Source organism: Notamacropus eugenii, chromosome 4 (assembly GCF_028372415.1).
Source record: "Notamacropus eugenii isolate mMacEug1 chromosome 4, mMacEug1.pri_v2, whole genome shotgun sequence".
Lineage (NCBI taxonomy): Eukaryota > Metazoa > Chordata > Mammalia > Diprotodontia > Macropodidae > Notamacropus > Notamacropus eugenii.
Window position 1 is genome coordinate 340,422,934 of NC_092875.1, and position 21,326 is coordinate 340,444,259.

General features: G+C 40.1%; 2 protein-coding genes across 13 annotated transcripts in view; one reads left to right on the forward strand and one right to left on the reverse strand.

Annotated features, from left to right (window-relative positions):
• KIAA1328 (KIAA1328 ortholog) overlaps positions 1-8,587 on the reverse strand; it is a 477,491-nt gene extending 468,904 nt beyond the window's left edge. For 2 of the 6 annotated variants that reach the window (XM_072599338.1, XM_072599341.1), the window contains exons 1-2: positions 7,947-8,168; positions 1,912-2,042 (exon numbers count right to left, since the gene is read on the reverse strand). In XM_072599338.1, coding sequence (XP_072455439.1) covers positions 1,912-2,042; positions 7,947-8,136 — 321 coding nt within the window. In that variant the 5' untranslated portion in view covers positions 8,137-8,168. Of the gene's footprint in view, positions 1-1,911; positions 2,043-4,224; positions 4,261-7,946; positions 8,169-8,192 lie in introns of those variants that run through there. The other 4 variants (XM_072599342.1, XM_072599337.1, XM_072599335.1 and 1 more) reach the window with 4 other exon arrangements.
• The window catches only part of TPGS2 (tubulin polyglutamylase complex subunit 2), a 54,926-nt gene continuing 41,090 nt past the window's right edge, over positions 7,491-21,326 (forward strand). For 2 of the 7 annotated variants that reach the window (XM_072599348.1, XM_072599349.1), the window contains exons 1-2: positions 8,598-8,746; positions 16,756-16,835. In XM_072599348.1, the coding sequence (XP_072455449.1) occupies positions 8,665-8,746; positions 16,756-16,835 (162 nt within the window). In that variant the 5' untranslated portion in view covers positions 8,598-8,664. Of the gene's footprint in view, positions 7,719-8,590; positions 8,747-16,755; positions 16,836-21,326 lie in introns of those variants that run through there. The other 5 variants (XM_072599352.1, XM_072599351.1, XM_072599350.1 and 2 more) reach the window with 5 other exon arrangements.

Sequence of the window (21,326 nt, forward strand, 5' to 3'; positions counted from 1 at the left end):
GAGTTTTCCTTTTGGGTTCTCTTTCAGGAGGTGATCGGTTCTTTCCGCTTCTATTTTACCCTCTGGTTCTAGAATATCAGGGCAGTTTTCCTTGATAATTTCTTGTAAAATGATGTCTAGGCTCTTTTTTTGATCATGGATTTCAGGTCATCTAATAATTTTAAAATTATCTCTCTTGGATCCATTTTCCAGGTCAGTTGCTTTTCCAATGAGATACTTCACATTATCTTCTATTTTTTCATTCTTTTGGTTTTGTTTTATAACTTCTTGATTTCTTATAAAGTCATTACCTTCCATTTGCTCCATTCTAATTTTTAAGGAATTATTTCTTCAGTGAGTTTTTGGACCTCTTTTTTCTTTTGGTCCATCCTGCTTTTGAAGGCATTCTCCTCCTCTTTGGCTTTTTGGACATCTTTTGCCATTTGGGTTAGTCTAATTCTAAAGGTGTTATTTTCTTCATCATTTTTTTGGGTTTCCTTTAGTAAGGTGTAAGTTATGTTATTATGTTATTATGTTAAGTGCAAGTTATGTTATTATTTCTCTGATGTCATGGTCTTCTTCAAAAGGAAGAACGAACAAAACAGCCTGACTCATTTTTCATGATTTTGTTGCATCATTCTCATTTCTCTTTCTAATTTTTCCTCTACTTCTCTTACTTGATTTTCAAAATTCTTTTTTGAGCTCTTCTACAGCCTAAGACCAATTCATATTTTCCTTGGAAGCTTTGGATGCAGAAACTATGGCTTTGCTGTCTTCTTCTGGTTGTATGTTTTGATCTTCCTTGTCACTGATGATGTAAGAAAATACCTCTTCACTAAGAAAGTAAGAATCTATTTCTCCCCCCACCCCCTTCCCCATTTGCTCATCTTCCCAGTCAATTACTTGACATCTGAGCTCTTTGTTAAGTGGAGTGCTCCAGAAGCAGCTGCAGCTTCAGCAGTGGCTGCTGGCACCCTAAGGCTGGGCCAGGACCACGCTCCCTTCTCAGTCAAGTGAGAGACTCTTCCCACTAACCGTCAAAGTTGTCTTTGGTGTTTGTGGGTTGAGAAGTCCAGAAACCACAAGAGTCACCTGCAATTCAGTCCTCTAAGGCCTGCTCCAGGTCCATCTGTGCCAACACTGCCCATGCCAAACTGCGATCTGCTTCCAGTTCAATGCAACAGACCCTTCCCGTAGACTCCCCAGACTGTCTTGGGCTGGAAATTTGCTTCAATTCATCATTTTGTGACTTCTGTTCTACAGTTTTTTTAGTCATTTTTTACAGGTTTTTTTGAGGGGTTTGCAGGGAGAGCTCTAGCAGGTCCCTATTTCTATTCTGCCATCTTGGCTCCCTTCTCCAGAGATTTTAATGCACACAAATTAAAACTTAAGTTCTTGTATATATTATAACTTAGCCCACAGTAATCTCAGAGATCTTCAACAAATATAGGTATATGGTAAGATGTGAACCCAGATCTTCCTGATTCCTGGACCAACATTCTATTCACTATCCCATGCTGCCTTTACAACATACAGCAAATGAGATTTAAGAGTCTCCTGAGCCTAGTCTTCAAATCTCATAATGCAGCAATGATGATTGATAGTCATACATATTACAATTCTTACATAAACTACAAATACCCACATCCCCCAAATCTAGGACAATATACATCCAAAAATGCAATGTACTTTGAAGGAGGTCTTAGAATGTTTTCCTGTATACGTTAAAGAATACGAGCAGACAATTTCCTATTTGACTACGAAGAGAGACCTGACAAAGTAGCATTCCCTATGGCCTGTCATCCACCCATACAAGGCAGCTTCATTGAACTCTCAAAGGTTCATTTAGCTGCATGACTCCAGCCACGGGGCAGCCCTACGTACCTTTTTCTAGGCCTAAAATGCTAAGTAAAAACAAGAAATTCTACTAACCTCTTTGTGTGCCGAGTCTCCTGCACCTTTGAAAGGATCCACAGCGACAGAAGTATCAGATGCCTTGGAAGCCTTTAGTTTAACACCAGCTTTGGAAATTTTTGACTTGTGTTTCACTCTACTATTTCCTGCTGCAAAAATTCAAACACAATTTCAGAAGACAGTATTCTCTAGTACTAAGATTCCCATTCTAAAAACATTTTCCTTAACATCTTTTATCTGATGTGAACTAAAATGAGAACCCTGCAGGTAAAAGATAACCACTAACATCAAATTTTGTTAATTCCCTAAAAGTCCTTAAGATAGATATATAAGCCTGTATTTCAAATCAACAAGGCTTCTATTAGAACAGTTATCAATTAAATGAAAAGCATTGTTATAAGGGTGTTGACTTAAACTTAGAAGGGGTCTAACCTCCCCTCTTTAGAGATGATGAAACTGAGGCCCATGGAAGTTAAATGACTAACCTAAAGTGACACAAGTAGTAAGTGAGACAGGATTTGAACCTTGGGCCTGTGATTCTAACGTCAGTGCTTTTCCTACACTATCAGGTAACCTAGCAAATATATGCTTTAATGTATTTTTAAATTTTTTTTTAAAATATTGCCATGATTCAATTGAACTCAAGTAACTAACATTCTGACATGGATAACACATGTGAATTATTTCTATTATTCACATTAGTAGTAAACACCCTACCTCCAACTAATAACTAATAAGCTGTAAGGTTACTTTACCTTCTTAAGCAGGAAGAAATTTTCCTCTAGAAATTTTACATTTTCACCCAAATCCTCCTCCTTCCTAACTTCTCCATTATTGTCTAGGATACTTCCATCCTCTCACACACCAAGGCTTAAAACCGAGGTCCTAACACTCATTCTGCGCCCCCCCCCCCCCCCCATATCATATAAGAGGTAAAATCTTGTCATTCCCACCTTGTGTCTGGCTTGTATCTTCCCCCTTCTCTCCTCTGAGGTAGTCACTACCCTGGTAGAGGATCTCATCACTTTCAACCTGGACTACTACAACAGTCTGCAAGTTGGTTTTCCTGCCTCAATTGTCTGCCCACTCCAATCCATTCTCTACTCAGCTTCCTAAATGCAGACCTAACCATATCATCCCTCTATGTGACAAACTCCAATGATTCTCAATTACTTCTAAGATGAAAAACATAATCCTCTGTCCAACTTTCAAAATCTTTCCTACCTTTTCAATCTTCTTGCACCTTATTCCCCTCTACTTCCTCTACAATCCACTGACACTGGCCTCCATGCTTTTCTTCACACAAAAAAACAGCAAGGTGGCACTGTGAATAGAGTGCTGGGCCTAGTCTGGAATACTTGAGTTCAAATCCAGCCTCAGAAACCTACTAGTTATGTGATCCTGGGGAAGTCATTTAACCTTCTACCTCAGTTTCCTCAACTGTGACATGAAAATTCTAATAGTACTTATCTCACAGGACTCACAGGATCAAATGAGATAATATTTGTAAAGCACTTGGCATAGTGCCAAATAAGCATTATGTAAATGCTTATTTCCTTCCCTACCCCTACTATTTTCCCAACTCTGGACAGTTTCACTGACTGTCCCCCATGCCTGGAATTCTCTCCCTCCTTATTTTTGCCTCTTGGTTTCACTAGCTTTCTTGAAGTCTCAGTTAAAATCTCCCTTCTGTAAGAGTCTTTAATAATCCTCCTTAATGTTAGCACTGTCCCTCTGAGAAAACTCCCAATTGATCCTGTATATACCTTGTTTGCATATAGTTGTTTACATATTACCTCCCTATTAGTGTGTGAGCTCCTTGAGAAGAAATAGTATTTTTTGCCTTCTTTTTTGTATCCCCAGCACTTAACACAGTGTATGTCCCATAGAGTAGGCACTTAATAAATGCTAGCTGACTAGATTTCTAAACAGATCAATCAACAAAAGAGAAAGTGCTCATGGAAATAAAAAGAACATCAACTAATCCCAGAGCAGCTGTTCAGAAGAAGTGAAGTTTAGGTTCTGATGCTCTGCTTTGGTTCAGTCAACTGGACTCCAAGAGGTCTTTCTTGATTTATTAAACTGTTAGTATCATCTCATCCCAATCACTACAGATTTTGCCTCTATCTTGTATATGCTAATACGAAATTATATTGTATGACCCCAATAAAATGTAAGCTCCATTAGGGTAGGAATGACAGGACACAACACACAGTGGTAGCTTAATCAGTACTTACTAGCTCATTTAACTGCAGCTGAAAAAGTTTTTTCCCCCAAAATAAGCCCCACCCCACTCCCCAGTTCTACTGTATTCATATAAAGAAATCATACCTGAAATATGTAGCACTGCATGCTCCTCATCAGAAACTGTACATGAGAGCATTAAGGGGAAAAATAAATAATCCAAATACTACTCTTGGCCCATGTTTCTGACATAATTTACAATTTCCTTTAACCTTGAAATGTATAACTAGCTTTTCAAAGGACTAGAAAATAAGCTATTCAGAAAACTGAATTGAGTGCTTTAGTAAAATTGAGATTTCTAAGAAAATGGATCTTTCTTTGTATAGACATAGCTGTCATCTAAATTGCTTTGTAAAAATGCTTTGAGCCTTCCACACTCAGAGAAAGAAATATGGAAGTCACTCCCAAAATGTAGCAGATCATGTTTGTGTATGTGTATGTGTTTGTGTATCATGTTTTGATTTGTTATATGATTTCTTTCATTTATCTTAGTCTGACTACATAGCATGACTATAGTGAAAATATACTCAATAGGAAAGTATATGTAGAATCTATACAGAATTGTATGCAGTCGTGGGGAGGGAGGGGGGTAGTGGGGGGTAGGTGGTGGGGATAAAATCTCAATTGTATGGCAGTGATTGTTAAACATTAAAAAAATAAAAAAAAAATGAAAAATAAATAAATAAATAAATAAATGCTTTGAAGGCTGTTTGGCATATCACTACTTCTCTAATCTCACCTTCTTGTATTACTATCACTGAAAATTTATGAGAAAAGTTACACTATGAAATCTATTTTTAGGTTTTGCCCTGGCTTTTCAATTAAAGGGGTCACTTTCCATATCTGAATAAGGAGTTAAGCAAGTGCTACATGTTTTGATTTTTTCATGTTTAGAAACACTTGGAAAGTTATATTAGGCAAACCGCCCCCCCAATTTCAAAATGGTCTTCAGCTGTGAAGTAGAGTATTGGAGGGCAAGTAAATAATGCAGAAACAGGCAATGTCTATCCAACTACATGAAATATGTCAAGAAGTTCTGCTATTTTAAAACCCAAAGGAATTTAGAGCCAAAAATTTTTTGAATTTCCAAAAAAGAAATTCAGGAAGGTCAAGATTACAACAGTGTGCTAAAGAAAAAGAATCAACATGATATACAAAAATCTTCTACAAGTGACTAGAAATTCTTCCCATGTTATCCAAAACTAAATAACCTTTTTACATTGCACTATCTTCCTGACTCCAAGATCAGCATTTTATATATATATATATAGCACCAACTAGATTGCCCTTCTTTCCTTCTCCTCATCTGTGAAATTATCTTTTTCTTCCCTTTAAAATTCTACTCAAACATCATCTCTAAAAATCTCTAGAAAAACTTCTCTAATAACTACCATCTTCCAGGAAATGATCTTACCCCAAGACTTTGCCATCACTGTGTAACTCTTTAAATACATAAAATGTAGTATTGTTTCTTATAGTTAGCTATCTTTGCCCCACCTACAAGACTGTAAACTATGTGAGGACAAGGAACTAGATCTTATTCAAACTTTGAGGCTGTGCAAACAATTACCAGATCATAAAGCCTCTATGTAGATGCTTAATTACTGTTTTGCTTCTGGAAGTACAACAAAGCAAAAATGGGAATTTTAAAAGAATTTCTGGAGAGTAAGTCTAGTTCTATCCATATTCTGAAGATTATGACACAGAGCTCCTCTCACAGTATAACAGCCCCAGGGATTCCACTTCCAGTACCATCTAGAATTTCTTACCTTTCATAATGATTCGTGTAAATTTTCAGCAGATTAATGAGTATGCATACAGTCATAATTGATCATGTTCTGCTTTTCCAGAACTAAGATCATAAATCTAGAATGAAATCTCATAAGCTACCTAGTCTAACTCTGTCATTTTATAAGTGAAGAAACTGAGGCCCAAAGAGGTTAAATGATTAGCCCATGGTCACACTGGTATTAAACATGAAATGGGATAAAAACCCAGGTCCTCTGGCACCTAAGCCATTGCTCTTACTAGTGTACCATGCTGCCTCCTTAATATACAATCACTCACATACACTCCTTTTGTGTTATCTAAATTTTTTAAAACAGCAAGGCAAAATCAATTTCTAAGTTTTGACCAAGCTCTTTAAAGTTAACACTTAATATGCCTGATAAAAACAAAGCAAGTACATTTTAGCAATCAACTGCTAACATCTGCCCTTACTATGAACTACCTAGTAAGAAAGCATTTCACTGCTGCTGGGTTCCTTTTCAGTCTGAAGCCTGACTCCTAAGATGACATCATGTCATATCTCACATTGCTGACATATTAGGTATGTAAGGCTCTTGTACAACATACCACAGCTAAATTGTATTGTGTAGCAAGAAAAAAGGGGGAGGTGGGGCAAGGAAAGCTGACAGCCACAGAAGGCCAAAAGCATAAAACATGATGCTGTCTGGGGTTAGGAAAACTTCAATTCCAATTTTTTTAACTGGGTTAATGGAAGTATTTAAAGTATCCACTGTGAAAAAACTTCTAGAATTTTGGTATTTTACTAGAAAGGGTTTTTTTGTGTGCGTTTCTTTCCAAAGCTCAATTATGAAAACTCTGGATGATTGACAAGCCATAAGCTGTTATTGTGTAACCAACAATATACCAGGCAAATGCGCAACCAAATGATCTATATATGTAATCATCACCGCCTGTCTTGAGGTGATTTATGGCCACTTATTTTCCTAAACTGAATCAAACTGTTTTCTTTTACCTGCGTATTTCTAAAGGACTACATCATCACTATATAATACCAGCTCTTTATCATTAAAAGGGAAATCAGCACTCTACATTAAGGTTGAGAAAAAGAACTGAATACATGACTCTGTATGGTTAGACTATATTTAGGGCACCATGGTTAGGTTCAGACCTTGTACCTGCCAATAGTTAGCACTTAACCTTAAGGAGATGATCTAGGAAAACTAGCTTGGTCAGCATAAATCCAGTGGTCCAATTCCCATATCCATAATGCTCTACTTTTCCAGAAACATAGTGTAGGGCAGAGTTCCTTAATGTGAGGTCCATAAACTTATTTGGTTTTTTTGTTGTTTTGTGTACATACACGGATAGAACAACTATAATAATACATGTGATATATTACCTTATTATATGATTACATATTATTAGAAATGTAAGATGTAATACACATATTCATTTAATTAACTTTCTTTATAATTTTATGTATCTCATTTTGTTCATTTAAAAATATTCTGTGAAGAGCTTCACCAGTCAGACAATGGGGTCCGTGGCACACAATAAAGCTGAAGAACTCCTGCTCTGGGGTCACTGCTACCACTAGCCAGACCGCTGCCCACCCTCACTGAAGGACCATCTGAGGCAGCCTAAAGCCCCGTCCCCTGCCCCCCCCCCGGCCCCCTGCGGTGATCGGCAGCGCAGCATCCTCACTCCGCACCTGCACCTCCCCTCACCCCAGGTCACGGGGGTGGGAAGGGACACGGGCCTGGGCTCATCACGGGAGCCCCCACTTCCAGCCTCAGGAGACAACCTCCGCGGGACACTCGGTGTCTTCCTCGGTAACCCTCCAAAATCCAATTCGGGTACCCTGCTTTTCCTGCTGCTTCTTCCAAGGTCACGCCCCTCCCTCGAGGGTCACCTCCACTCCTGGGGCACAGGGACCCCCCCTCCACACACACCCACACACCTCGGTCTGATAACCACCACGATACCCATGAAATGATTAAATGCGGGCTGAGAGGGGAGGTCGGGGGTCATTTCCGCCTCCCCCCAGTTCGGATACCTACAGGCGCCAGAAAGGAAGAAACCCCTGATGGAAGGGCGGGGGCGGGAGAGTCCAAATCGGGGGGGCCTGCACCCCGCAGGCAGGGAATGAGCTGCTCGCTCCCCCGTCCTACCGGGAGGGAGACCTCCAGGGACGGGGGTGGGGAGGGGAACAATCCACAGCTGCCCGGGCCATGCCCCCAGACCCCTCATTTCCCTCCCGACCTAGTGTGTGTACTAGCGCCCTCTGCCTGCCGGGCAAAGGATACGGTCCCGGCTCCAGTATGCCTCGACCCCCGAGCCGGGGACTGCCGTCACATCCGCCATCTTGAAACAACCGCCACTCCCGGGGTCTCCCCTCAGCGGCACCGCCCCGGCCGCCAGAATCGTTCCCCCATTGGCTCTGCTGTGTTTGAGGCCCGCCCCCACCCCTGGCGTGTCAGGGCCCACGAGTGTGGGAGGGAGTAAGGAAAGGCGGAAGAGAGGTGGTATCTGGGAGTTGTGGTTTGATAACCCCTTCCCGGCTTTTCTGCCTCTGATTGACTCGAAACGGAGAACAAGCGCCAGGCCCAAAGTGGGGAAGAGAGAACTACGATTCCCGACATGCCGGCACACAGCGCCTCTAGGAGTCCGGTGGAGGGGCAGGAGTTGTGGAATTCCTCCTACCTCCTGTGCCCCGCCCCCTTCAGTTATCGCTCTGACCTTTGACCCTTAGGCTCGCACAGGCTGGGGAAAGGAGCCATGGAGGACCGATCGTTGCAGTGTTTAGGTGGCAACAAACCGCACCTGGAGAAACTAACTCTGGGGATCGCCCGTATCCTGGGTCAGGGCGCGAGGACGGGGATGGGCGGAAGAGGGTTGGTGTGGAAGAGGAGGTGTCGGGCAGGAGAGGAAAAGCTTGCCTGGGTGGTCTATGGGGCGGGGGTGGGGTGCGGACCGAGGGCACAAGGGTACGCCCCCGCGGGTAGAGCCCTCCAAGGTTACCAGGAGCTTTCCGCGGGACGGCCCCGTGTGAAAGGAAAGGAAACTGAGGTTCAGGGACTTCTAACTGACCAGTAGACAGCGCTCTGAGGCTTTTAAAGGCCGAGGTGACCCCTCCCCTCTTGTATGGATCACGTCACCTGGTGAAGACACAGGCAAAGGGAAGAATGTAGAGAAAAGGAGTTGTGGGGGTGCGTGCCCCGCATCCAAAGAGGAAACAGCCCGGACTCCGTGGGGGTAAAGTTATAGGAAGGAAGAGAGGGCCTAGGAGGCGGAATCAAAGTGCTACCGGGTTTGAGTGTCTGTGCTGGCAGAAGCCAGTAATGGGAAAAACGGTGCAGAGGGTCATTCGTTGAAACAGAAAGTGTGATGTGCCAAGCCCTAGGGATGGGATAAGGACTAGTCCTGTCATTTCTTTGGTGAATTAAACTGCAGTCGGCAGCTCCCTCTGAAATTTACATTGCCTAGAGTACTGAGAAGTTGAGAAGCTTGGTCAAGGTCACAACCCACCTGAAGTGCCGCTTGAAACCAGATCTGCCAGCTCGCTCTCTATCTGCCTCTTACTGTTTCAGGGTACGGGGAAACAAAACCTAAGGATCTTGCTTTCTATTGGGGGAAAACATCAAGTACATAGGTCATTATATGCATAATATTTGCATAGAAGTGACTGAGCTAGAGATGAATAAAATGCATTCCAGATGCAAGGGACAGCCTGTGCAAAGGTAAAGAGAGAGGAAATGTAAAGTACTGTTCAAGTAACAGCAAGTAGACCAGTTTGGCTGAACAGAATATGAAGAAAAGGAAGGTGAAATAATTTCGGAAAGGTAGATTGGTGCCTGATTAAAGGGCAAAAAGTGGAATTTGTATTTTACCCTAGATTGTCCATCAGTGTACATAGCTGGAACAGATTCTGCAACAGATTGGACCCAGAATTAACCAGGAAGAGGTAGTGCTACGTTACTTTTAAGAAATTACAAAACTCCTTTCATGAAGCCAAGCATTTTCCAGAAAAAAAAGGCCTTTTTAAAAAAAAATACCACCGTTCTACAAGTACCATATGGTTCAGATGCAAGGAATGTAACAGTCTCTAAAGAATTTAATATCACATGGAAGACAACAAAGAGATTGTGTGATGGTTACGAACAAACCACAACGCGTAACCAGTGGGAAATTCACAAAAAAAAAAAAACGGGAAGTAAAAGACATTGGAAAAATGTAGGATAAGAAGAGAAAGTGGCCAATAACATGATGAGAGCAAGGGATGAAAGATGGATAGCCCTGTTGCACAACTGACATTTTCAAAATGTCAGGAGAAATCCAAAAAGGACTTTTGACCCATTGGTTAGACATCCCCCTCTATGAATTATGGGAAGATGTGTGAGCCACAGAAAATAAGTAGGCAAGGATGGGTTACATATTTGAAGGAAATATCTACATCAATGAGATTACTTAACCAGTTGAATACTTCAAAAGAAGAAGATGTTTGTTCTTGAGCAGGAGAGTGATATGATCAAACCTTTGTCTTAAGAATTGACAGCTTGAACTGGGAAGGAAAGGGACTTGAAGCAGGAAGATGTTGGTTCTTGAGCAGGAGAGTGATCTATGATCAAAACTGTCTCAGGAGCAGTAACTTGGCCTCTTGGACTGGATGTGAGGGAAGAATTAAGAATGATTCCAAGATTTCTAACCTGTGTGACTAGAAGATGGTTGTGATCAGAAGTTAGAATGAGGGGCTGTTTGGGGAGAAAGATAATGAGGTATTTTTTACACAGATTGAGTTTAAGATGTTTACAGTGACACAGGATAGAAATTAAGGAAAGAAATTGAGTTTGGTTCTATCAATCTGAGATTTGTCTGCATAAAAGTGATACTTGAATCCATGAAAACTGATGAGATCCCCAAGGAAGGAGAAGAGAAGGCAGCCAAAGATGAGCCTACAAAGGTGTCTCTGATGTAACTTTCAGAAAGGGGTTTTGTCCAAACTCAGAGGTATTGAAGCATAGCTCCAGAAATTATTTTTGAAATATCAGTCACAAGCACTATCCAAAAATTTTGTAATTAGGACCAAACCATAGGTGGGTTGGGTCATCCAAGAGTTATTCAGTTAGATAAGTTATCAACCTGTAATATGTTTTATCATCTGTAAGTCTCCAGCTCCACCACAAAGGTCTGTTGTGTTAGAATTAGTATTTTAAGTTCTATATTCTGAAAAAGAAACTTTCAGTGACTACCTCTCTTGGATTTCAAGGCCTGCCGTATAATCTGGCCCTCTTGACTTTGTATACCCATGGAAAACATCTTGATTTTGTATACCGAGAACTTAGCATAGTCTCAACTGTCTCATAATTTTGTAATGCTCATACCCACCTTCATTAGCACTATTCTTGAAACCTGGGAAACCTTCACCACTACTCCAAATCATCTTTTAAGGCTCAGCTCATTGTCACACAGTGAAAAGAGCACTGGCTCTCAAAGTCAGAAGATCCTTCATTTCATGCATATTATTTGTGTGATGTTTATCAAAACACTTAGTCTCCCTTGGCTTGTTTCCTTATCTTTAAATGAGGAAGTTCGATTAAATGAACTCTGAGATCCATTCCCTCCCTAGCTATATAATTCTACTTCCTCCATGAAGCGTTTCCTGACCATAGTGATCTTTTCCTCTTCCCTCATATCCTAAACAATTTGTACTTTAGTTTACATATAGTACACAACTAGACTGTACACTTCTTAAAGGTAGAGACCATGTATCATGTTTCCTAGGTATGTCAGGGCTGAAATAGAGTGGGCACTTAGTAAATACTTAGTGACCCAATGTTTCTTGTTCTATGACCAAAGCTTGAATCATCAACCCCATCTAGACATCTTGAGAATACGTTAATTACAAAATAGCATTAGTACAACCAGTAAGTATTGCCAGAAAAGCAATTCTAGCACAGTACTGATAAATTGATCTTTAGTGTCATCTTGATAAAATCAGTACATACAAAGGGTTGTTGCTTTCTCTCTTGATAAAGTGCCCTTAAGACATCATCATTTCTCTACTTAGATATGTTTTCTGTTTCTTATTTACACCAGTTAGTACCTAGTACAACCACATTTCAGTGAATCCTCTCTGGATTGTCCCCATTCTCTAGCCATTATGTTGCAAATCAACATCTAGACCAGGTGGACCAGCCAGCCATAAATTGCTGTCAACTGAAATCATGCATACCTCACAGCAGCTATGCCTAACAGGCCAGGGGATAATTACTAATTGCCAACATGTGTAATCTCTTATTTCTTTAGCTATCAGACTGCTGTCTAAGTGACTTCACTACCAAGTTAGACCTTGTTTTCAAAGTGTTTTTTGCCTTGCTAGAGTTTAGGAGCCTTGGTAGGTTATCAGTACTAATTAAATTCAGTACTTGGCTGACCACTAAATTACTAGAATGCTCTGCTGTAAAGCATTAGAGGATCCAATGATCCTCTGGTCTTCTCCACAAATGTGTGTGTGTGCGCACACATATACCATGACAAACCTTTCCAAGAAAATCTCTGAAATTATGTGTATTTTTACAGGAAAGAGAAGAGAGCATGGGTGACTTTGCAACAGTCATCTTACTCAATGTAAATTTTTCTCTTCATTCAATTTTTATGAAATTCTGCTTGTCCATTATACATCTCTAGTATTTCTGGAGTTTTCTTCAGGCATCTTTCATTCTTTCATCTCTCTCTATATTCCACTAAATTCTTCCTTAGCAAAATTTTTCTCACATCTTTCCATTTCTACTGCCACTCCCTTAATCCAGACCTACATTGTTATTACAGTAGCCTGGTATTTCTGCCTTCAACCTCTCCCTAATCTAATCCCCAATATTCCTATTCTTCAGAATCTTAAAGTTGGAAGGGATTATCTGGTCCAACCCATACCTGAACAAGAATCCCCTATACTTGGCAAGTGCCAACCAACCTTTATTAGATCCACTGAAGAGGTATCCAATAAATACTAAGGTAATCTATCCCACTTGTGGATAGTTCTAATACTTACAGAATGGATCATAACATCAATCCCAAATTGCCATCTCTGCATCTTTTACCCAGTGCTCCTAGTTATGCTGCCTAGGACCAAACAGAAAAACTCTCATTTCTCTTCCATGTGATAGCCCTTTTGAAGACAGCTATCACATTCCTGCTAAGTATTTACCTTTTTAGATGAAACAACCCTAATTCCTTCAACTAATCCTCATGTGGCAAGAATTTTTAAGTCCTTTACCATCTTGGTTGTCCTCTTTAAAAAAAAAAAAAATTAACGAAAATCCACTTCTCTCTCCCACCTCTCCCCACTCCACATTGAAAAAGAGAGAAAATTAAAACATATTTAGCCAAGCAAAATGAATTCCTACGCTGACGATTTTCAAGTTTTGTTTGCTCGTTTTTCTCATTCTATACATCTCAGGAGGCAGGTAGAATATTTCAAGAGACTTCTAGAATTCTAGTCAATACATTGAATGGACTTTCCAAGTTTACCAAAGTGTTTGTCCTTATGATATTATTATTCTATAAATTGTTCTCCTAGTTCTGCTCACTTCTTTCTGATGAGTTCATACAAGTGTTCTAGGTTTATCTAAAACTATGGTCTTCATAATTTAGAAATGTTTGCAAACATGTACCACTATGATACAGTTCCAGCACGCTCCAAGATACCTATGTCCACTTCATATAAATCAATTATGTTGCCTATCTAGAAGCATTTTTCAGAAGCTATGCGATCAGAAACCAATTAAGCCTAATGAAAGCAGTCAACACCATCACAAAAGAGAGGTGTTTCATTCATCACCTTCATCCTCTTTTTTATCTTCCTCCTCTACTGTTTTCCAGGCAGCTTTAGTCTTCCCATTTGCCCCATTGACATTCTCTTTCAATTTATAATCTGCAACATCCTCCTATTTCTAATTCAGTTTGGCTGCCTTATTATTATAAGATTGCTTCTCATCATCAATCAGGTTGTTCTACATTTTGCCAGGCTTCTTCGTTACATCCCCAATGGATATGCCAGGATTCTCAGACTTGATCTTGGTACTCTTATAATTAAAGCTAAGGCGTAGAGAGGTTCAGTGATAAAACACTTATTACTTACATATTTATTCAAGTATAACATATGTGAAACTAGATTTTAGGCCAACTCAGACCATCATCTCTGACCTTGATCAAGTGACACCCTCTCTGGACTTCAGTTTCTTCTTGTGTACCTTACAAGGATGCTATTCATAGAAAGTGAGATTAATTATATACATGACTTTTGTATCCAGAAAGTGCTGTACAAATATAGGCTGTTGATGTTAGCTAATTTGACCTCACAATAACCTCTAAGACAGGTGCAGCAGTTAGTATTCTTCTATAAATGGAAAAACAATGGCAGCTGCAGTTAAGGCCTAGAGCTGTTAAATAATTTGTCAAGATGTCAAACAAGAACATTAGATGCTCGAATCAGTATGGGAACTCCAGCTTCCTCTTTCCAGACCAGAACAGTGGTAGTTTGTAGGGGCAGAGTGAGAAATATTCAGCAATGCCCGTTAAAGCAGTGAATAAAATAAAGAATACTTAGTAGAGTAGACATTCCTACCCAGTTTCTGCATGTTCTAATATAAATTCCCAAAGTGGATGATACCAACCCTGGCAGGGCACTAGAGCAATCCAGGGGGGCAGTGTTTATTTTTGAAATGATGCAAATTAAAAAAAAAAAACACATTAGTGTTAAAGATTTCCAGGGGGCACTAAGTAATTTTTTTAAAGGGAGTAGTAGGTCAAAGAAGTTTGGGAACCTTTGTGACAAAAAGTTCAATTCATCGTACTGAATAGTGTGTTCAACAGTCTTATGAACTTAGAAAGTTTCGAAGAGTTTACGTTAGATAAGACTTGCACACTTGAAACAAGTAAGAAACAAGGTAATACAGTGTGGCTGTATGTATGGCATAGACACTCTGCTTTGGGAGGACAGAATGTAATAAAGCTTCAGAAAGAGAACAAGACAAAGCAGGCCTTGAAAGGTGACTAAAGTGCTCCAGGCTAGCTGAAATGAGCAAAGGTAGAGATTAAGCACTGGGTTTTGGGGATACATTTCTGTCTGCTAAAGGAGAGAACTTATGTGTTGGATAGGTAAGATGGAATCGTTAGAGAGTATCTTGAATGCCAGGTTGAACAGGTTAAACTTGACCTGATAATTAATAGAAAAAAATTGTAGCTTCTTGAGCTGAGGAATAACATGTCATGGTGGTATTTTAGGAACGCTAATTTGCTGTCAGCTGCAAGATAGATTGAATGAAATTAGTGAAAAAGGACTGTGCTAAGCATTGGGTATATAAATAGGAAAGTAAGACAATCAGCTTCAAGTAAGATAAGAAAGCCCTCCCCCCCACACCTTTTAAGTAATGCGACGAGTTAGATGATACTGCATTGTCTTTAGTGCCTTTTCCATGAATAAAACTACATCTCTTTCTGATTTTAAATAATGGTGTCAGGGACTTTGACATCAAGTATTTTCTTCCGTAGTTGGTAGTTTGTGGGTGAAGGGTTCTTCTATTCCTGGAGTTTTGGGGTTTACCTGTTTATCAGTGGCAATTGGTCAACAGTTGGTGATGGGCCTCTTCTCCACAGCACTGCTACCCTGGACACTGGGTGTGGGGGCCAGGCTGAGAATAGTGTTAGTGGCCTAGAAGACACTCTTATTCTCAGCGCTCTTGGGCATAGGGTCCTGAGTTATTTCCACTAGGATTTGAGAAATGGTGTTTGAGGTGGTGGTGATAGTTTGACCATCATGATAAATAACCTTTCTGTCCCATAGATTAGAAGATAAATACTCTTACTGCTTTTTTTTTTTGGAGGTTCAAGGATAGATCATTTAGGAGCCCGGTTCATTAATTCAGGCTTAAGGTGATAATGGAGTGAAATTATAATAGTAGCAGGAAGAAAGGATAAAGGAAGAATCTAAGATTATAAAGGAGTTGATGATGTTGGCATAGGAGATAAATGAAAGTAGTCAATAATTCTGATGTTTTGAACCTAGATAACAATGGAAATGGGGGATTGGGGAAGGGAAATTGGTTTGTGGGTAAAAATAAGATTTCATTCTATTCAGATTTCTGCTTAACTCCTGCTTTAGTGATTTAACTCTTTCCATAGAGCCAGTAACCAAATATGACTGAAAGATTAGAGACAAATGGCTGGACTAGGTGACCGCTTCAGTTCTCTACTGTTCTAAGATTTGGGGCCATTTGTTGTCTTACTCTCAAGTGCATTCCTCTGAAAAATGGAACCCATCTTTTACAATAGTGCTGGTATGGCTTGTTTTTGGAATTTCTGTTCCACAAAGATTATGTACAGGAAAGCTCTTGCTCAGATGAGAAACTAGTGAGAATGTAAGTGCTATATCAAGAGTGGCTGAAGTGTAATTCTTCTCTTCCTCCTCTATTTCCCAAGAGTACATAGCATAAGCTCAGTGCAAAATTCTGTATGATACCATTTAGGCACATAGAATGCCTAATGTTTAGTCAGTCAGTCACACGTATTGGATAACTACTATGTGGAAAGCGACAAAGCACTTTGTCTTGGTTGTTGTCCACCTTAGAGACTCTGTAGTACTAGAGAAAGTGAATAATAGATGCTTTGAGGACCCAGTTCTGTCTTTTACCAAAGCTAAAGCTTTGTTCTTAAAAAGCTTTCAGAGGGACTTCTTTATTTGTGATTGTAATTCCTATAGCAAACATCAGCAAAGCAAATACCCTCCAGTATTGGAATATTTATGAGCAATAACCCCAGGAGCCTCAAAGAGCACTGTGCAATATGTAGATGGAATCTTTTTTTCTCTTTTAGAAGCTTCCCCAGGAGTGACCGGAGTGTCAGTTGTGGAACGGGAACCAGCTGACATTGGAATGATTACTGCATGGGAACAAGTAGGTGTCTTCTTTAAAACAGATTTCCTCCTGCTCCTGGGAAAGATTGAAGTCATTGAGAAATCCTTATTTCTTTTTTTTTTTAATTTATTTTTAACACAGTTTATAACAGATAAAGCAATTCCAACTTTTGGTCAGGTGATACTTCTTTTTAAAGCATTTACAATATGGACCACAAAAGAATTTTTTTTTTTTAAACATTAACCAACTAAGACACAAATAATATTTATGTTGCTAACTTCACAAGCTCTTGACCTAATTGTCTCCACAGTATTACAAAGAATTAAAGGACTCTAACTTGTAAAGTCCTATGCCTAATACTTTAATTTTAGACAGCCTCGAATGTTCCCCTACCCATAATCTATAATTGAATAGATCTGGTATTAAGCTTACAAACCTTTTGACTATAGGGAATTGCCACCAATAGTAAGGACATTGCAGGGATACAATATCTCGCCAACTTCATGTAAATTCTAGGCAGGATTAGATTATCCACTTGCATCCAGGTGTGAGTGGGGAAATTGAGTCAGGAGAATCCCACCTCAGCCCATGCTGCACAGCCACTCTCCCAACCTTCCCTTGAGATCACCTATGCAGTTCATACCAGCATCTCATTAGCTTATTGGCATCATGTATTGAAGGCTCAGATCGCTTTTCCCGTACCTGGAGTTAGACTCAGAAGAACAGTCACTTAATAGTCCCATAGCATCTAAAAATGGCAAGTTCCAATAACTAGGTTTCAAATATGATTATAGTTTCACTTTGGCTAAGGAACATCTTTTGAGGCAAGTCTTAAGTGGCTTACATGCCTTTCTATACATGTTCTGGTTCCTGATTAAATGGCAATCATAAAATCAAATTTACCATTAAAACCTTGACTTTTCCATCAATACCAAATTTTACTCGAGGTTACCTTCCTCTAGGAAATTTAGACTGAAATTCTTTTCTCCAAACTAAAGATGTCATTGATTTATTCTCAGTAATTAATTCAGTCTATTGTTTGAATACTGATTGCTTTTACTTCACTTTGTAACATGTCCAATTTTTCTCCCCATCACTCCCCTCCCCCCGCTTCCTAATACCTTGCATTCTGATTACTCCTTCCCTCAATGTACCCTCCCCTCCATCACACCCCAACCCTCTCCTATCCCCATCTTCTCTCTTTTCTTGCAGGGCAAGATAAACTTCCATATCCCTTTCCCTGTAGTTCTTATTTCCCAATTATATGCAATAAAAATTCTCAACGTTTGTTTCTAATACTTTGAATTCCAACTTCTCTCCCTCCCCTCCTCCCTCCCCAGCCCTACTGAGAAGGCAAGCAATTCAATACAGACTAAATATGTGTTATTTTGCAAGAGAAATCCTTATTTCTATCTCAAACTGTCATTAAGGTATACAATTCATCTTTTTCCTCATTTACCCACAAGGCACTTGAGCTCCACCCTGCCACTCCTCTGAATTCTTATCCTGAGAACAATTATTTTTCTAAGAGGTGTCTTACCCCTAGAATTTCCATCTCTCTGTTTGCTGTGTAAGTCTTGTCTATCTGATCAGTTTTTCTTAAGAGTGAGGCAGAGATGAAAGAATTCTTTTCTGTAGCCCAGGTAATCTCAGCTCTGGAATCCCTTTGCTACCTTAGGTTTCAGTACAATATTTGCGTTTCAGAAGACTCCCCACCAGAGTCCTTATTTTAGTGACACTTTTGCTCTGTACCTAGTCATAAAGCCTCATGGGAAAAGGAGTCCTAGGAGTTAGTGCCCATGAACCATGCCCTCTGACCTTAAGTCATTTTGAGAGATTAATTAAACTGGAAATGGAGTCTTAACATACAGCTTCTACCTGATTAAAAAAAAATTTTTTTATAGTCCCTGCAACTCAATTGGATGCAAAGGCACAGTTGTAGAAATATAAAAATCCATTAGTTTTCATTTGGCATTGTTATAGGCAATTATTCTATACACATGGAGAACAAAGCATACATATAGTATTTTAAATGCATGGTCGTGTGAAAAAATATAACATAGCATCACACAGCAAAGTTGAATACAGTAGACTAGATACATTTGTTGTTCAGTTGTATCCAACTCTTCGTGACCCTGTGGGCCACAGCATGCCAAAGCTGATCGTGGAGTTTTCTTGGTAAAAATACTGATGTAATTTGTCATTTCCTTTTCCAGTGCATTAAGGCAAACAGAGGTTACATGACTTACCAGGGTCACATAGCTAGAAAGTATCTGAGGTCAGATTTGAACTCAAGTCTTCCTGACTCCAGGCCTAGCCCTCTATGCACTGAGCCATTTGCCTACACCAGATACACAGATCACTCCAATTGCTGATTTTTTCTCTAGATTCCACTTGAAGAAGTATCTATGACAGTCAAACCCAGCACAAGCCATGATTCCTCAGACTTAATCTTCTCTGCCTCTGTCCCAGTGACCTCATAGTGTCAATGTTTTCACCCCTATAATCTCCTGCAAGTGTCAAGTTCCTCCACAGAACTTCCACTTGAGGAAATACTTGTGCCAGCCATGTTCCCTTTGAACTGGACTCTACCCTATGGCTCTCCAGACTACTCCACTTCCTGGCCTCCTGGTGGTCCTAGAGTCTAACCAATTCCCGAAAGGGTAGTAAACATTTGTGCTGCATCATCCCTGTAGAGCTGCTGGCATGAAATTACATCAATATTTCTTCTCTAATACCTTGGCTACTCCAGACAGCTGATTTCTTGGTAAAGAACCATGTACCCAACCTACTTATCAAGGAAGGTGTTCTGTCACCATTAGGTTATTACTAATGGTTTTCCTGTCCCATTGCAAAAATAAAAAGTCTGTGCACACCAGCTTTAAAGTGCTGGTGTCCCAGGAACTGCCATTAGCACTTTCTTTTGACTAGACCAGCCTCAAGTCTTGTGCTTTTTACATACATTTGCTACCATATGGGGCCAGTAGAACCTCTTCTGTGTCAGCTCCAGGGTTCTAGCTGCACCCAAGTGTTCACTCATGGAATGGTTTTATGCCTGTATATCTGTAGGTCAGGAACTGCTTTGTTGTAAAGAGAGAGGCAAAACTAAGATTTTTTTTTTTACTAGACCTATGATTTCATAGATATAGAAGACACCTCATGAGGAACTCCCTCTATCAGTGCAGGTCAGCATTTCTCTCCAGAGGCTTGCCTGACACACTGAGAGGTTAAGTGATTCACCCAGAGTCACAGAACCAATATGTGTCAGAGGCTGGGCTAGACCCCCGTTCTTCCTGGAAACTGGTGGCTTAGTACCTAGAGTCAGTAAGTCTTGGGTTCAGTTTAGGTACATTAACTGTGTGATCCTGGGCAATCACTTCATCTCTGCCTCAGTTTCCTCAAATGTAAAAATGAGATAATAATAGCACCTACCTTACTGGGTTGCTCTGAGGATCAAATGAGTAAGCATTATGTACAGTACTTAGCATATTGCCTGATACATAGTAGCCACATAAAAAATGTTTGTTTTCTTTCCTTCCTAACTCAGGCCAACATGACATCAGTGAGTGTAGTATGTATGAGATGGGAGATTTGAATCTGCTTCCAGGTTCCCTGCCCTCTCCCTACCAACCATCACCACCACCTGATCCCCTTTCTCAGTGGGGACAGGGAGAAGCATATGGTAGAGAAGAGTAGATGCACCAGATAGGGGAAAGGCAGCACCTTGTCTAGCCAGGTTCATTTCTAACCCTCTTCATTCCCCACTCCAATTAACCCAGACTTTAAAGCTCTTCTTTATGAGTAAGAGTTATATGCTGTATTTTATGGGCAATTCAGAAGTTGCAAGAGAGACAGTAATTTTAACTATGTGCAATTTTTATTTTATGGCCTCACTTGAGAACCTCACCCCTGGGTAAGAAACAATTCCACTGTACCTCATGTTTAACCAGTTATGATATGGTACAATGAGTATTCTTCTATATACAACTTCTGCTGTTCTCTCAATAACAACATACCTTCTGAGGAGCTAAGCTTCATCTCCTGAGGGTCGTACTCCTGTTTCTTGGTCTGTATCAGTTTTCTTAGCCATCTAACCTATAGATACCCTTGCCACAAATCATCCAAGGGCAATGGAGACAAAGGACACTGGTTAACTATATATTTACTCCTCTGATAGCACATTCACCTGGGGAAATCCTAGAATCACAGCTCTGCTTTCTTGTGCTACTGACCTGGCTCTCTTTATCATAAGTTATTTTCACCTTTTCCATGGCAATCCATGAGGTTTCCATGTATCAGGCTGATGGCATATGCTTCCACATTATTCTTCTCTGGCCAGTAATGCACTATTTATCCATTCTGGTAGTATCCAGCTTAGCACTCATCAGAATATAAATCAATGGACTGTTGTTTATATGCTCTTGGAATTGGTCTCCCTATACATATTCTTAGAATTTATCAGTGACAGTTCTTTTCAAAGCCAAGAACTAAAATTGGTGGATAGGATATCAAAGTCTTATTGAGGAGTCC